Genomic DNA, 17,954 nt, shown 5'->3' with positions numbered 1-17,954 from the left:
GCACCCTTTGAAGCTTTCCCGCAGAAGCCACATCCTCTGGAAAGAAGAGTTAAAAATACTGAGTGAGAGATACCATCACCGTAGGCCACGTGCCGGAGCCAGGCAGGCTGGGCCGTTACACCGCCAACCGCAGGTGCGACAGGAAGGCCGCCAAGCTGGGAGGGGCTGACTGGCAGCCCCACCCAGCAGCTGGCTGGGAGGTGCTGCACACCCCATTGCAGAGGCCTCCCCCGCCCCACCGCTGAACTCCCCACCCCCCTCGGACCAAGCCCTAAGATCAAACCTTGGTCTCAATTAAACTTTTGCTTAACACAGGACAGACCCTCAAAGCTTATGTCCAGCCCCCCTTTCCCTAGAAGGTGTGAGGGCCACCACATCTGCCCACAAACACAGCTGGGGCTGGATCTCCGAGAAAGGCCCCTACTCCGGGCAAGGCTGGAGTGCTGGATGATGGCCCTGACGGACTTCTGCTTGTCAGAGATCCGAAGACCAAGATTCAGGACACCAGGAGGCAAGGGACCTAAAAGCTGAGACCAGCACCCGACACCCGCAAAACGCTGGACTTGGACATCCTGCTCTGTGGTAGTGTCCTCAGCCATCCACCTGGAGGCAGCAGCGCTCCACCAAAGAGGAGCAGTCTGTTCATTCTGGAGATGGAAAGACCCCAAAGTTTAGGAAATTCTCTTTTCTGAGGAAAATAAAAGGGCAGATGACTTTTATTCAGCGAGTCCCTGCCCTTTGCCAATCGCTGCACTGGGCTCCCGGCTTGGCTCGTGTGATCCTATCATATCCCATGGAGGAGAGAGGGTCTGGGTCAGGCCCCACAGGCAGCAGGGGGCACTACCTGCCTGGGATCATCAGGCTTGCTTTGACACAGCACTAGAAGGGAGCCCTGGGGGAGGGACTGGGGGAGCTTGACTACCTGGGGGGGCAGTCAGCATCGGGGAGCCTGGGCTGGGGTTCAGGATCTACCACTTCCTGGCCTTGTGCCCTGAGCAGGTCACTAACCGCTCACAGCCCGTTTCCCAGAGGGGTCAGTGCTCTCATAGGGTAGTTTAAGAACTAAGGCTTTCTTTCATATTACATACCTGTCACATGCCAGACACCATGCCAGGTTCTGGGGATGCAGTCTCTGTACAAACTGTATTAACTCCACACAGATAAAAGTTCAAGAATAGGCAAAACTAACAACAGTGACTGAAATGGGAACAGTGGTTACCCCTGAGGTAAAAGGATTGACTGCAAACGGGCACAGGGAAATTTCCGGGGGATGGAATGTTCTGTATCTTGATCTGGGTGATGGATACATGGGTGTGTACACGTGTCAAAATGCGTCAAACTGTACACCTAAGATTTGTGCATTTTAGTGTATGTATCTCAGTAAAGTACTGTTCCCATTAAATACACAGTTTCTGTCTTCAAGGAGCTAATATTCCAGTGAGGACATGGGTATAAAAGAGGTGTGTCAATGACTGTAATTGCATGATGGAGGTTTTGTTATTATATTTTGGGGACGAGTCTGGGACAGGGGTCTAGAGAACCATTTGTTACCTGTAAGCTTCACTAGGTTCCCTGGTGGTCTAGTGGTTAGGATTCGGCGCTCTCACCTGTAAGCTTCACTGACCCTCACTTTCTCTCCTAAGGCGTTTAATTCTGAGTGCCATTTTTTCATGGATCGTATAGATAAAAACAAGTATCAATGTTGTTAAAGGGAGTCAAAGAGATAATATGTGTGAAAATGCTTAGTAAACTGAAACACAAATTATAAGGGAATGCCCAGAAAGATGAACTGCGTGCGTGATCAGCTGGGCTGGATCAGACCAAACCATCACAGTGAGATAAAAGTGGGGCTGCCACTTAACTAAGCCAGCGCCTAAGTGAGTTTAGGGCTCTGGGGCCCACCAGTGTGTCACTGTTTACCATGGTGGATGGCCACTTCTCCCTTCACTATGGCCCTAGGAGCTTCTTGTTACACCATCATGTGCATTTGTGGTGCCCTCCACAGCCTCTAGCTTCCGGGAAAGCTTGATGGAGGGGAATTACAGAGCCAGGAGGCACTAGCAAGCCTGTGGCCACGTTTCTGACAAAGGCCAGCACTCCTGGCCCAGGGCACTCCGGGCCTCTCTGAGTCGTCTCACTGCATCATCCCTGAACGCTCTTGTTTCTTATCTCCCGCTCTCATCCTCTGGCAGCCTCTCTGCCATCAGAAGGGCCCGCATGACCCCTGGCAGGACACGTCTAAAAGTATGAAGTCAGACCTCTATAGCATGCTCCAGTGGCCATCTTCTCCGGGCAGCATTTTCTATCAGGCCAATACCCTAAACGGTTGGGAGGGAGGTGGGGAGGTCACCACCTTTGGGAAGAGGGGAGCCCAGTCTCTCTGTTTGCTCTAGAAATGTGGGCATGCTCCCATTCCAGAAGCAATAGGATCCAGGGGAGAGATCCCTCCCATTTTCAAAGCCTTTCAAAAATCTCACTGAGAAGCACAGGCAAGTACCTGTCTACCCTTTCCCTGAACCACCCACATAAAATTCAGCAGAGGAGAAAAAAAGAAAATATTAGGGGAAGAGCATATAAATGTAAGACAAGGTTGGCAGGACTTAAGAGAATTTAAGTAGATGAAGGAATGTGGTTTAGAGAGTGGTGAGCAACTGGTCTCCATTTCATGCTTCCAGCCTTGATGGGAGGAAACCGGGTTAACCTTAAAAAGGACTTCTCTCCAGTGGAGACTTCAAGATGCTATTTTTAACAATCTCTGGGGTGTCCTCGCTTCTCCTTGCTGACCCAAGTTATTACAGTGATTTACCAAGGGACATGGGTGAGGCAACCTCCTTATCTAGAATCTTTATGAATATCCTGCATCTGTACACCACCAAAGCAAACATCTCTTTTGATCTTGGTAAACCTAAGCAGTACGCAGAGTATTATCTCCCCCTTTCACAAATGAGGAAACAGGGGAAGTGGCTTGCTTGGGATCACAGTGAACTAGGCTGGCATCAGCACTAAACTCAGATCCCCTGGCTTTCCACCAAGCACTGTGGACACGCAAGGCCCAGACGGTTCCAGATGCAGTCATCATAGAGGAAAAAAAACATGAACAGGCTGGGGTCTCAGGACACCCAAAGATCCATTGTCTTGCATTCTGCCTGGACGTCCCTTCCTTTTTCTGTGACTCAGCTTAGAATGGCAAAACAGAACCCTGAACATTGAGAAGGTACTCCCCCAATAAATGTTGTTGATGTGTAGTCTTCTGAGACAAAGCAATATTTTATTTTTTAAAAGATTTTATTGGGGAATTGGGGGAGGAAACCAGTATTGAGGAATCGGGGAAGGGGAATGGACAAGTTGCTGTCCTTTTGTTCTTCAGTCTAGTTGTGGAGGACGTCATTTCACTTGCCCATGTTGGTATTATCATTGCACTCTTCCTGGGTGAGGCAGTCGCTCGCCAGCCATTGGATGGCCGCTCACGGGGGCTCTCAGCCGTTCACGCTGGCTGCCAGCCACTCACAGTAGCTTTACCGCAGCCTCACTGCAGCCTATGCCATCACCGGCGACTCACAGCAGCCCAGCTCCAGGTCAAGCTGCTGTTCACCATCTTAGCTGTAGAGGGCATGTCACTGGCCCTCATGTGGGATCTGAACCAGGGCCCTGCTGCTCAGAGCTGGCGTCCCAAGCCAACTCTTAACCTATGCACCACTCAGCCGGCCCAAAGCAATACTTGATGTACATGCAAACCCCACAACTCTATCATCTGACAAGGAGAGGTAGTTAGGTAATATCTAGGCACACGCCCAATGGCTGGTCCCATGGCTTTCTCAGCTGTCAGACCTCAGCCTAAATGTCACCTGTTCAAAGAGGTCTTCCCTGACCACTGTGTCTAAGCAGCTCCCTCTCCACCCCCATTTAAGATCACATCATACTGTTTATTTCCTTCACTCCACTTACATGATTCTATTTATGCTAATTTGGCACTCTTCCCAACTAGAATTTAAGGCTCAGGAAAGGGAAGAGCTTTGTCTGCTCTGACCACTTCTGTATCTCTAGTACCTGGCACAGAATAGGCACTCAAATATTTTTTAACTAAATAATGGTGTTAATAAAGAATGAGCTCTTTCACCAGATGTCGCTTATTAATACCCAGCAACTAGACTGGGGTAAAAGATTGATAATTGTTGAAGCTGAGTGTTGGTGTCTGGGAATTTATTTTACTTGTCTCTTGATTTGTGTGTGCACATGCAAAAATTTCATTAATAAAAGTTAAAAACAAAGTTGTTCATCCCAAGGATTTAATAAGGCAGAGCAAACCTGAACAGCAGACCCTAATCTAATGAGCGTCCCAGGAAGGTCTCCCTCCTCGGAGGAAAGCGGAAGGCCTGCCATGGGCCACCACGGTGCTTTAGCTGAAAGCCAGTAAAACTGGACGTTCCGCCGAGGGAGAAAAGTAGTGTGTCTGGAACAGGTCTCAGCGTTTCTGATGACTGCTATGAGAGTACTGATACATTTATAGAGCACTTACTTTACCAAGGTACTTTCACTTACATTTTGTTGGGACAACAGTGTGAAGTATTATTATCCCCATGCTTATTATTTTATCTCATTCAAAGCTTAATCTAAATGCTTTGGAATCAGAAAGAAATAAGATTCAAACCCAAACGCTTGCAAACTGAGTTTCCATTTCCTCATCTGGAAAAGGAAAATGCCACCTCCCTACCTCATGGGATTATAGGGAAACATAAATAAAAGTGGGACGCCTAATACCATGGCATACAGTCAACAGTCAATGTTTTGCACTCACCCTGGACCATCAAGGGTGGTATCTTCACTTTTATATTCCTAGCATAGTACCTAGGTGCCTAATTAATCATTTACTAAATTTTAAAGACAAAACAAAAGATAAACAGACAATAAGTGGCAGAACAGGTCCTTGAATCAACACCTTCAGATCAAGCAAGTGCTTTCTATACCAGGCTGCCTCTCTGGTGGTTTGAAAATACACCTCTTTTTCATCTACTGACAGAGAAGTTTTGCATAAGCTTGGACCCAACTATAAATTCAATATAAGTAAATAAAATATTCTTTTATTTAGTTCTTCATAAGCTTCCTCCTCTTTTCTCATTTCCTCATCTAAGATCCCTGTTCTGGAAAGTGTTGTGTTCCCCCACAGGAGAAATCCATTTTTTTATATTTGTTAATTTTGTTTTAAACGAAATGTAGTTAGAAAGTTAATATAGCACTGGAACTTTAGCCTAGATACCCAGAGCTGCAAGCCACCAAGATGGGAGGCCAGCAGGGTCACACAGAGTATGTACACAAACTCCCCAGCCTCTGGTAACTGGCCAGTGCTAGCTTGCTGAGCCTCCAACACCAGGGAACAGGTCTCTGCAGCCTCCCCAAGTATTTCCCAACCATCATAACAAAAGGGTTTTGAAGCACAAGATAAAAAGATGTGATCAAAGAGGCCAAAGGTGTAGGCTGGTAAGAGAAGAAAACATGAGATGGTTTCCATGTGATAGGGGACAGGAAATGCGTGGGCAGGAGGTGCTCAGGGCTGGGCTTCCCACCACTGCAAAGAATGGCAGGGAACAGATTATGTACAGTGGTTATGGCAAATGGCTTCCGGCCCAACAAAAGAGCACAGAAAATAAAAATAAACCCACTGCGAAAGGTGTTGAGCTAGATGCAGCAGGAAATGCTAAGACATACCTCATTTTCTATTCCGTACTCCAAATCCACTCGGTCAGCGTGCTGTGAGCACCCATGTGTAAGGCCCTAGAGCGGCATCATTACAACACAGGTGTTGGGTATTAAGAAAGGTCCAGAGACAGGAAGAGGCATCTAATGAACAGATTACCTATCCTGGTTCAGTGCCTCTCATCTGCCATGTCTTTAGCTACTTCAGCTAAAAGAAAACACCTAAGAATCAGAAACTCAATTAGAGGACTTGGGTGGGGGATAATGCATTTTTTTAAGCTTGAAGGAATGGTTCCACAGCTAGTTCTTTTGTATATAGTTGAGAACCACTGAGCAAGTAAACAGAAGCCTAAATACAAATGAATCCATTGTAATGAACTTTTAACTAAATTTAAACTCAAGACTCCAAAAGCAGTCTGGAGACTTTTGCCCTATTGTAAATGGTGAAAAAAAACACTCCAAGACGAGTGTTTGCTATTGACGGATGGTAACTGGCTTGGGTAAATCACCTCTGAGGCAAAAGCTAATCCAATAAATGGGAACTTAATATCTGCCCTGTGTATCGCAGGATCATTGGGAGACATTAAAGAAAATCTGTATATTAAAGGCTCTGAAAATTATGTCTTCCTTGGTAAAATTACTATTATTCCCAGTTTTCAACCCATTCGTCTTGAAGTCCCGATGCTTTTCTATTTCAAAATACGTTTATCAATCTAGACAAAATAATCCAGAAGCCTCCTGGTAAAGCTTTATGGTATCTATATATAAAAGTTTTAAAGCAAATTAAATTGATCAATCATAATTTTAGTGAGTATCCCTGGAAATGGCAAACCATGGCTCATGGACCAACATCCTGTTTTTGTAGGTTTATTGGAACATTGCCATGCCCGTTCATTTAAGAAAAAAAGTGCCAACTCCTACTAATCCAGAGCAGTTCTCAAACTTAGTTGTGTATTAGAGTTACATGGAAAGCTAATAAACACAGAAGCCCAAGCTTTTTACCAACTTCCCAGGTTGTGAGATACACCAAAATTTAAGAGCCACTGCTCTAGATTGGTGCTTCTCAAACTTTAATATGCACATGAACTACCTAGGGACCATATTAAAATAAAGATTCGGCTTCATGGTCTGTGGTGGGGCTTGAGTCTCCTTTTCAAATAAGCTCCTACGTGATGTCAATACTGCTGGTCAAGTGGACTACAATTTGATAGCAAGAATCCAGAGCAGAGCTGCTCTCCAACTTGGCTGCACATGAGAATCACCCAGGTACCTGTGCAAAGTACAGATGCCACCCACAAAGGTTTTAATATAATTGGTCTGGGGTGTGACCTGGGCATCAAGATTTCGTTTTTAAGCTCCCCTAGCAATTCTAATGTGCAGTTGGAGAACCTCTAGAGCACCATTCATCATCTCAGCTAAATTTAACTAGTGGAATTCTCAACGTAGCATACTTATTTCCTGTATATAGTGCCCAAGATAGAAATGGGGATGCTAGCATGATACATATACATATGCCTAGGCTTCGGCCAGCAGGCCTATTGTTCTACCCAAGCTGTGTCTTCAACTCTGATCTTAAGTAAGTTACAAATCTGAGCTTCAACTTCATCATCTAACGAGGATTGGAACACAAGATAATTGCAAGAATAACGTGAGAGAATATTTGTGAAGGTGGTTCAGAGAGTACTGTACCCTATAAATAAACATATACACAAAACCCCCACTCTTTGCACTGTGCTTATATTGCCCAAGAGATACTTCACTTTTTATCACAAAAGCATATCAAAACAGCTGTAAATGTAGAAGCACACACTTAGTTCCATTTCTAACAACATGCTTCATGACACAGTTCCAGGAATGCATTGTGCCATAAGAGTGGAACCACCTGTAACAACTGAAGGATTAGTAAAGGAATACCAGCTCCTGGGAAAAGACAAAGGACCGTCTTTCCCAGGCTTGTAGCCCCTTCCCAGGCCTTTTGTCATTACCTTCATATACACTTACTGAAAACACAGAGGTAGACTCAGAGCTGCAAGTTATCAACTCCTAAAAGAGCTTTAACACAGAGGACTAAAGGACGAAAAGGATCCTGATACCAAGAATAAAAACAAAAGACAGAATCAAAGGCATAGAAAGGAGTGACATGGAGTTTAATTTAGAAGGCAAAAAGGTTACACATAATGGAGGGAGAGGTCGTGTTCACAAATGCTCATTACAAAGTTGTTCTGACACAGAAGCAAAGGGAACTTCTCTGGCTCTCCACCAGCATACCAAATCAGAGACGTTAGAAAGTACAAATCTGAAGAAAATCCATGTGTCCAACAAGCTGCCATTTCAAGAGCTCTTCTCCAGGGGAAATAAAAAAGTGAACCTAAAAGAAAGAAGTAGAAAGGTAAATGGAAATATCCAAGGTTTTTAAAAATGTCTTATAATACTACAGACAGGGCCCCAAATCCTTCCATTAAAATTCTAAACCCACAAAGACATTTACGGGGTTCCCAAATCCTGGGCCATATTTAAGCCAGGCTAGAACCAGAATAAAGCAAATACTTTTCAGAGGGATTCTTTTTAGAGGAATCCATAAACATTAATGTTTACATCTGAATTCCCAGCACACCAAGGCAAAGCTGACTAGGAACTGGTAGACGTGGGTTCTAACTCCAGCTCTGCAATTAATTAATTACATCTTTACATAAGTCCGTCTGACCTCTCTGGCCCACAAACTCTTGGTGAAGAGGATGTAATTTAGCCTCAAGAGCTTCTCTGAACCTAGAAAGCTTATAAAGCACTAAATTCCAGTTTGAGGGAGGAGGGAGGAAGGAAGGATTCAAGGGAGAAAGCAGAGAAAAATTCCCAATCTCAGATTTAACAAAGGAAATACAGAAGAAATAATTTCGTTTTCATTTAAATATAAGGTTATTTTGGGAAAGAAAGCAGAGAATAACTCCAAGAGAAGTGTCCACATTGCTGCTAGAGTCAGATGAGATTGGGATCTGGGCGTTGTGAAGTGGAGCCCTGCCTTGCAAACACAGGCTTCCTCTCTAGTGCCTTCAGGAGAGCTGTGCTCCAATAGGAGTGCAGTGAGAAAGTGACCCCTGGGCCCCAGGGCCTCCAAAGTCTCTAGCCATAAGCAGTCAATTTTCCTGCAGTGAGCCATAAAAATACCGTAATCTTCTATGGGTGTCATGACTTGAAAAGGGTTGAGAAACACCACCTTTTAGAAGAGCTAGGCGACCCCAGTCGGTAAAAGGGCGCCACCTTATTTTGTCTATTGGTTCTGACTCAGAGATTCCGGCATCAGAGCTTAAAGGAAAGATCTTAGTTAGACTTCTAGCCAGAATGCTTTTATTTTACTAACAATGGTATTTAAAGAAATGTTACATAATTGCAGAACATTCCTACATCCATGAAATTGTGAGGAATGTGTAAAGATCACAAAGTATTCATAGGGCCAAACAAGAACAAACAGAACTATTCAAACTCTCCTGTTCACTCCATCAAATTTCTTAAAGGAACAGAATGAATTAATACAACACATCAGTTCCAATAGCAGAGGTGAGAGAGCACTAGAGCATAGGGCCATTTCAGTGAAGAGCCTTGACACATTTAGAATTATAAGAGAAATCCTAGTTTAGTACAAAAGTCAAGTTTTGACATTCTATGATATTAAAAACATTGAAATCTAAGACACTGGGGCTGGTCCATCTAGAACAGTGGGTCTCAACCTTCCTATGCCGCGACCCCTTAATTCAGTTCCTCATGTTGTGGTGACCCCCAACCATAAAATTATTTTCGTTGCTACTCTATAACTGTAATTTTGCTACTGTTACGAATCGTAATGTAAATATCTGATATGCAGGATGTATTTTCATTGTTACAAATTGAACAAACATAATTAAAGCATAGTGATTAATCACAAAAACAATATGTAATTATACATTGTGAAATATTTATTTCTAATTAAAGCCGGGTACTCGTATGTGGGCATATCTGCATGTGGGCGGACCCGCCTGGAGATGGATAGAGGAGTGGTGTCTCAGTTCCTAAGACCATCGAAAATATGTTTTCTCCGATGGTCTTAGGCAACCCCTGTGAAAGAGTCGTTCAACCCCCAAAGAGGTCACGACCCACAGGTTGAGAACCGCTGATCTAGAAGGTAAAAACAACTCATAAGAGTAAATCTCTTTGATAATGATTTTCAGAAAATTCTATTTACCAAGTTCTGCTCCCTTCTATTAAGGCAAAGATATATTTACCAGACAGTATTCTAAAAGCAGAGGTTTTAGGATTCTTTGAAATGTTCGTGCAATAAAATCAGACTACTTAACAGCTCAGAAGAATGGTTTCCACTACTGCTAACCAAGGGATAAAGGTTTCAGGAAACTGACTAATAAAATTTCCTCCCAATATCAAGACATGAAAAATGGAAGACACCTGAGAAAAGTTAGCATGACTTCTTCAGTCTATTTCAATCATGAAGATAGCAGCACCATTTGATCAGTCTGTTCTAATCATCTTAAAAGAAAGCAAGGCACAACACAAAGAACTGTTAAAAATAATTATTCTCTGTTAGATACAAAAGGTAATGCCAGACAGGGTCATTTCTATTTGGAATCGGTATTCTTCTCCAGCACCATCTCTATTCAGACACCAGCACTGAGCCGATATGCTCAAATACTGATTTTCCTTCAAATCCATCTCCTCCTGGATCATGCTCACCCAATTAAGACTGAAATTAGAGAAAATGTGAATCAAAGACCATTGTGCAGAAATTCAAGGTTCAGAGCTCCATTTCAATCACTACAATTTCAGAAGGCACAGATTGTATATTTCTAAAAACGAAACGAGCTTCAGAGATCAGCTAATCAAATCCTCTCGTTTTACAGATGAGGAAACTAACCTGGGAGTTTGACAGATTTGTCCAGAGCTGTTCTGTCCAACACCATGGCCACTAGCCACAGGTGACTATTTAAACTTAGTTAAAATTAAATAAAATTAAAAACTCAGTTCCTCAGTCACTTAGCCACATTGCAAATGTTCAACCACCACATATGGCTGGTGGCTACCATACCAGGTGGTGCAGACTTAGAACAGTTCCACATTGCAGAAAGTCCTACTGGACAGTGCTGGTCCACGGTTACCCTCTCTGGATCAAGTCAGTTCTCTTGCATTTCTTCTGAGTCATATTAAAGATGACTAACTTTGCTGAAACGTTTTAGATAGCCTCACTTCATCTTTTCTTACCAACTTCTATGTTTTTCCCGTTTAAAAAAAGAGAAGCAAGTTTAATACTTTTTACAAAAGCCTTCTAACAAGATGTATATGTTCATCATCCAAAAGTCTCTGAACATAATAGAGAAGAAAAATAAAATTTGGCAGTCAAATGGTTGTTACTGAGTTCCCACAAAGTCACTTATTAGCTCTAGGGCCTAGACAAGTGAACTTAAATTTCACCACGGTTTAATCACCTGATGTGTAAAACAAGGAGAGTGCTATTTGACTACCTCCATCACAGGCTGGGCCGAGAGGATCACACGCGTTAGCGTGTGTACAGTGTGTGTGGAATGTATGTGAGTCCTGCAAGCCTGGTCATCACTGAAAGACATTTTACAAATGTTGTCTAATTTTATAAAAGGTCTTGTATAAATATTGTGTATTTTGTTACTCACACTTTAACTTTCCACCTCCTGTGAATGGATGATGGGAATCTGGTAATACGGATAAAAAACAAAATTTGAAGAAAAAAGAAAAAGAAGTCAAACTGAGGATCTACAACAAACAGCCCAATCCTCCTCAAACACAATGGGAACTATCATGAATTCTAATCAAAGGTTTTAACAGCTCCAGACTGATGCGTATCCAGACCAATGCCTCTCTTGTGCAGACAGGGAAACGAAACGGGCTGAGGGACAAGCTGAATTTGTCCGTTCCACCCACTCCACAAAAGGGCCAAGTCCACAGGGCAGGTCTTCCGACTTCCAGTTTCATGTCTATGTCTGCCCCACAGCCCCTCAGACGAATGTTTCCTTGGCTTCTTTCTCTCACAGTACTTTCCGCATGTCTTAGCATCCACATAACTATTGATATAACTTTTATATAGCATTTTCTTACCCATGAAAATGATTTATTCATCATACACTCATTCAACAAATATGCACTGTGACTGTTAGCCTATGCTAAGCCCTGAGGTCCCTACCCTCAGTGAGAGAAAAGGAAGTGAAAGAATAGTTTCATAACAATGCGGTAAGTGCAGCACTAGCGGCATGCACAGTGGACCCCGGAGAGCCCCAGAAGAGGCTCCAATGCAACCTGGGGGCAGGGATGATTGGGAGTGGGTGTCATCAAGCTGCAAGCATGGAGAAAATAAGGCAGGGAGTTAGGGCAGCAACGAACTTCATAAACACAAATCTACTTGACATTCTTTCTCGCGCGCTTGCTCTCGGCTCTCTAGCTTTACATGGACCAAATACAACATAGAGCTCAATCACCAATTAGACAGTGATCAATTAGTGGTTTTAGTAAATAAAATAAGCAGATTCAAGATTTTAAGAGTGGGTAAAGAATTAATCTCGCCCTCTGAGGAAAAAGAGGGGGGGGGGTTGAGAAAAGATTATGCTGTGCTTAGCTCAAAATATGTTCCACAAATTTAGAATAGTTTCTTCTCTGAGAACTTATTTGGTGGCTGAATCTAATTCCCTATAAGGTGAGATGTCAAAGAGAAAATGAAATAAAAAATAAACAGCCTTTCCCAAGAAAAAGAACTAAAGATTATTGCCAGTGGGATCCCGCTCATGTTGAGAGCAAATACAGGTCTAGAACAAACCAAATGGGACCTCTTGACTGACAAGATAACCAAAGGAAATAAACCCTCCCTGCACACGATCTTCCTGTGGAACAAAAGCCTTGGGCCACTTAAAGGCTCCATGCCCTATGTGCCTGACTCCACACTGCCCACTTCTGGCCAGAATGGAAAGCAACCCCCACCCAGCATCTAAGGCCCACTTGGACCTCTGCTGCCCTCCTGTGACTGGAAAAAAGCTAGGTTTTATCACAAAGCTATCTGGGTCTTCCCCCAAACTCATCTTCTCTTATGCTTTGTAGCACATTCTCTCAGCATATGAAATGTACAATCCACTAGGTGGCAGTAGAGCCTAAAGAATACTATTTAGATTCCCTTCCTGAGATAATTCTCTAGATTATACTTCACTGATAAATTTGGAAAAGCCAACAGAAATTGCATATTTGTAAATAGCACTGCTTGCCAGAGTTATGTTCTGCCCAGCCCGGTAGCGCCCTTGCTCCAGCCAGGATTAAACACTGAATTTTTATAAAGGCCTCTGAGAAAATGGCCTCCATTATAAAAACAAAAATACTAAGAAGGTTTTAACACAAGCATGAGCCAAACAATCTCCACCAGGCTGAGCACACTTCCAAGCTCAGGTTTGTCCGTTTGTGCCCATTTCAATTTACCCTCTGATCCAGGGCCCAAGTCCAGGAACTTTCCTTCCCAAACTGTAACTCAATGTAGCTATGTCCCTCTTTTCTTCATTTCCCTTCAGAACACTTGAGATAGACTGACTTTTTTAAAAAGAACTGTACAAAGAGACATGGAAAAACAAAACAGGAAATAAGTACAGAAAAGTATATACATTTTTTCTTTTTCTTTTCTTTTTTTTTTTTAGCTGAGCCATCCTGCCACCTGTTGGCAGCTCAGCAGTAGCTCAGCTCCAGCTGGGAATCAAACTGGCAACCCTGTTGCTCAGAGCTCGTACTATTGAGTGAGCTCTTACCCAACTGAGCCACTCGGCCAGCCAGAAAGTATGTACATTTTTAAATATTCAAATCTACTGAGCTTGTATCATGCATTCATTCAGAAAAGATTTACTGCCACCTAAATACCAAACATAGACCATCATTTTAGGTGTGCATGAATTCTCCCAACCCAGAAGCTTAGTAGGAGCATTTTTCACTTTTGCATTTTCATTTTTATGATAATCTAAAAAATATTGAGTCTGTTCTTGACCACCAGGATAGCCACCTTTAACCAGTGCTGCCAACTGAGCAGCTTTTAACCACCGGATTTCTCCAACTGCCATCTTCGGACATGTTTTCAGGGGAGCAAAGTCTAAAGTTTGGAAAAGGTTATATTTAACAGATCCAGGTTTTACATCCGTCCTGGTTGAACAAAACTGCTATGAAGTAGTTTAAGTCTTACAGCAGAGGGATGGAACTGGGACTGGAGAGGAATTCAAAGGGAACTTCCGCTGAATCTACAATGTTTAATCTGTTCAAAATCTGTTAATTCCAAGTGGTGGACACATGGGTGTGTTATATTATTCTCTGTACTCTTCTGTATTTTTTTAAATGTCATAATAAAAACAAAGAAAGTAATAAGGGGGAGGATAGTAATAAAATAACTGTGGTAACTTTCTAAAAACATTTCTTTAACGCTGCCAATTGTCAAATACCTTATAGTAAACAACCTCAAGCAAAAATGGGATAGAAAATTTTTTTGAAGTCAGACTGGATTATCAGACTTATTAGTTAAAAGATTTCCAGCAAGGCTCTCTGAAACTCAGTTTCTCATCTATAAATGGAATTAACAAGCCAATCTTCATGTGGTAATTTTGAAAAGATACAGAACAAGTAGCACTTGAAGCCAGGATCATGGTGAGCGCTCACTATCCGTTAACTTCCTTACTTCTGAAATAAATTTATTTTTTTAACTCAATGCCATTTTCTTTTGATCTGCCTTTTTCAGAGTAGCTGCTGGTTTTAAATGTTGCTCCCAAATTCATGCAAAAGCAGTACTTATAGATGTTTATTCTTTTTATACCCAACTCTCAATGTACTTGCCAAGTATGGAGAATCTTCAATCTGTTTTGTTCTACCTTCTGAATTGGTTTAAATATTGACAGCTCACTTGGAATCTACTTTGAAAGTGTTGTGGCACATTGCACATATAACTGAGTTAGAAGCACATAAAAAGGGCAAATAAATGTATGTTAAAAACTGAGAGCAGGACAGTAAAGTGTATGTCAAATGAAGGATCTCTATGAAAATCCCCTGGGCAGTCCCCCAGAGAGAACATACTCTCTATAAAATGATTTAACACTGCAATCTGGGATTGGAAGGTTTTGCTGTACATTGGGCCCATAATTCCCAGCTGAACGGGGGCCATAGGTTGTTACAATAGTCTGTAGCACATAGCTTCTGCTGAGCTTGCTTTTTGTCTGTTTTTGTCACAATTTTGGAATACTAATAAGCTCTCTGCAGCAGGGGTCTCCTCCAATCACAACAGCCCTAGGAAATAATTCTCCATCATTTGATATCTCCCTAAACCCAGAGAACATCCTTGAAATGTTTGCGCTGTCCCTTTCTTAAGCATGCACATGACTCATCTAGAAAAAATAACTTGAGGAATCTAGAGTAAGGCAATCAGAAGACTTCTGACCTTTCCTGCAAAGTTACTATCAGAGAGCCCAAAAGTTACTTATGTTGTTTGCAGGTGTAAGGTCAATGTTGGTGGGTCAGCTTTGTAGCTCTACTCAAGGAATCATCATTGGTCAGACACCTCGTCCGCTGCCTATTCCCAGGTAGCACATTGGCTCCCTTCTCTGGACTCCCACAGCACTTTGTTCACATGTAGTGTGGCTCTAACTACGCTGTTATTTCACTGCTGCGTTTACATGCTTTCTCCCCTACTAGAAGGTAGGAACCACATTTTACTTTAATTCCTATTTCCAGCAACAAGGCATTGACTGGCACGTAGAAAGCGGGAAAGGGGAAGGACAACTCAAGTCCTGATCAGTTATCCAAAGAGTTAAATTGTATTAGAATAATATATAAGAAGTGGTTCCCAAACTTTTTCACTGAAATAAACGATCTCTGTCAACTTACTACCACCAAAAATAAAACCTTACCTGAACAGAACTGTTTTTGAGGCAATATCAGTAATGAAAAGGCTCTATGTAATATTATAAGTAACTAATTAATTCATGCCAGAAATTAAAGTATAGTCATTGTCACATTATTGCATTCACTTTGTATATAGTTTATCTAACTCTTGTATTGGATTTCTAATCAGTACAAAAATGACAGATTTCCAAGTAGTGATAGAAAGAAGTTAATCCTGGGATAGTCTTCCCCCAAAAGGATAACATTGCTTAAGGTTCTCTTTTCTCTACCACCCAGTAACAGCCAACATTGAATTTTGTAGTGAAAAGCCAAAAAAAAAAAAGAGTGCATTCATTCATCAGCTACGTGGGGTATTGGAAGAGCACCAAACCAAGGGTACTACTGGTTTGTACGCTATTGTGCAACCACTTAGTTATGTGGCCAGGGAAGGCCACTGGATTGTACCGGCCCTCTGTTTTCTTAATATATGAAATAAGTGCTGATATATAGTTTGGAAAGCACCCATCGACCTCTCAGAGCTTTCAGATTCTGCTTGGGAGGGAGGCATACCATACATAAAGGAGAGTCCAAGCAAAGAGGGCTTTTCAACTTCTGTCAATGCAAATGATTCCAGCTCCACTGCTGCTTTATATACTGAGACTCTATATGTTTGTTTAGAAAAACCGAGCTCTACTGTTAAAAAATGAAAAATGGCAAACAAAACAAATGGCATCTCATGCTGTATTGTAAAGTGTTCGCCCAACCTAATCAAATTTCCCCATTTATTTCTACTTTAGCAAATGGCCAGTCATTCATGCAGCACATACTGGGTGTCTAACGGTGTAAGCACTTTACTAGGACTATGGGGACAATGGCCCAGCATTTAAAGTCATCTAAGATCAAAATCAGAAAAAATTACAGAGCAAATCTATAAGCAAAACCTACAATTTTTGTCTCTTTCAAGATCTCAGTTATTTTCATGGCGTTATTGGTGTAGAAATTAATATATTAGCTACAGGCAAACGCTCATTTTCTGTTATCTTAATGATTTGCAGAATAGTGAGATGAGAAGGCAATGACCGAAAGCAGCCACACTGATGAATCATGATGATATTAATGCATACTTTGCAGACCTATGGAAAATTCTGCAAACGTCTTATCAGCAATACGGGAACCTTGCCAACCATGATCAAAACCAGCCCCATCCAATTTCCATTTCTAAAATCAACATGATGGTACAAAGGCTATGATCATCACTTACATTCTTCTAGTCTCCCACTCCTCAATTAAGTAAATGGGAATGATTCAGCCAACGAAGTTCATGACCACAAGGTGCAGGATGGTGCTGGCAAAGAGAAAGTCAGCAAAGGCTCGCTCTGGGGAGATGCCTTGGAAATCCGCTTTGTTCTGTGGGTTGATCTGTATTCTCAGACAAACTGTACAAGAAGTAAAACACAAAAATGATTATCTAGAAGTATAAAACAAATATGACTGCTAATGAACACACGCATACCCTATGACCCAACAATTCCATTCTAACAGAAATGATGCATAAAAGAATCAAAAGGCATGTACAGGAATGATACCCACAACAGCCCCAAACTGGAAACAATCTAAATGTCTATCAGCAGTAAAATCAATAAATTATGGCATATGCATACAACAGAATACTAAACAGCAATGAAGGAGGTGAGGGAGGAATTAGAGGAAGGTGGTAAAAAGGTACATAGTTCCAGTTATAAGATAAATAAGTACTAGGGGTGTAATGTACAGCATGATAGCTATAGCTAACACTGCTACATGATATATAGGTAAGCTGTTAGGTGAGTAAATCCTATGAGCTGTCATCACAAGGAGAAAATTTTTTTCCTTTTTCCTTTCTTTTCTTTTTATTATATCTATATGAGAAGATGAGTGTTAGTTGAACCTATTGTGGTAATTATTTCATAATATCTGTAAATCAAACCATCATGATATAAGCCTTAAACTTACACGGTTATGTATGTCAACTATTTCCCAATAAAACTGGGTGGGGCGGAGGGGAATCATCCAACCAAAAAAAAAGGAACTTCACAACATGGATGAATTCCACAAATATATGTTGAGCAACACAATCCAGGCACACAAAAATACATGCTGTATGATTCCATTTATATAAAGTTTAAAATGAGGCAAAACCAATCTATGACAATCAACTCAGGATAGTGGTTATCTTTCACAGGAGGAGGGATGACTGGTAAGATGCAAGGTGTAAGCCTCTAGGGCAGCGGTTCCCAACCTGTGGGTCGCGACCCCTTTGGGGGTCGAACGACCCTTTCACAGGGGTCGCCTAAGACCATCGGAAAACAAAAAGATATTTACATTACGAT

At 42.0% G+C, this 17,954-nt stretch overlaps 1 protein-coding gene across 2 annotated transcripts in view; it reads right to left on the bottom strand.

Moving 5' to 3' along the window:
- Window positions 1-7,817: 7,817 nt before the first annotated feature.
- The window catches only part of DAD1 (defender against cell death 1), a 24,203-nt gene continuing 14,066 nt past the window's right edge, over window positions 7,818-17,954 (bottom strand). Inside the window, exons 2-4 of one of the 2 annotated variants that reach the window (XR_002126297.1) lie at window positions 16,847-17,021; window positions 11,358-11,396; window positions 7,818-8,059 (exon numbers count right to left, since the gene is read on the bottom strand). Coding sequence is in view for 1 of the 2 variants with exons in the window: in XM_019662993.1 (XP_019518538.1) it covers window positions 16,891-17,021 (131 nt within the window). In the remaining variant the exon portion in view is untranslated. The remainder of the gene's footprint in view (window positions 8,060-11,357; window positions 11,397-16,846; window positions 17,022-17,954) is intronic. The other variant, XM_019662993.1, reaches the window with a different exon arrangement.

This window comes from Hipposideros armiger, unplaced genomic scaffold (assembly GCF_001890085.2).
Source record: "Hipposideros armiger isolate ML-2016 unplaced genomic scaffold, ASM189008v1 scaffold_385, whole genome shotgun sequence".
NCBI classification, from domain to species: domain Eukaryota; kingdom Metazoa; phylum Chordata; class Mammalia; order Chiroptera; family Hipposideridae; genus Hipposideros; species Hipposideros armiger.
This window is presented reverse-complemented; position numbering and strand designations above follow the sequence as displayed.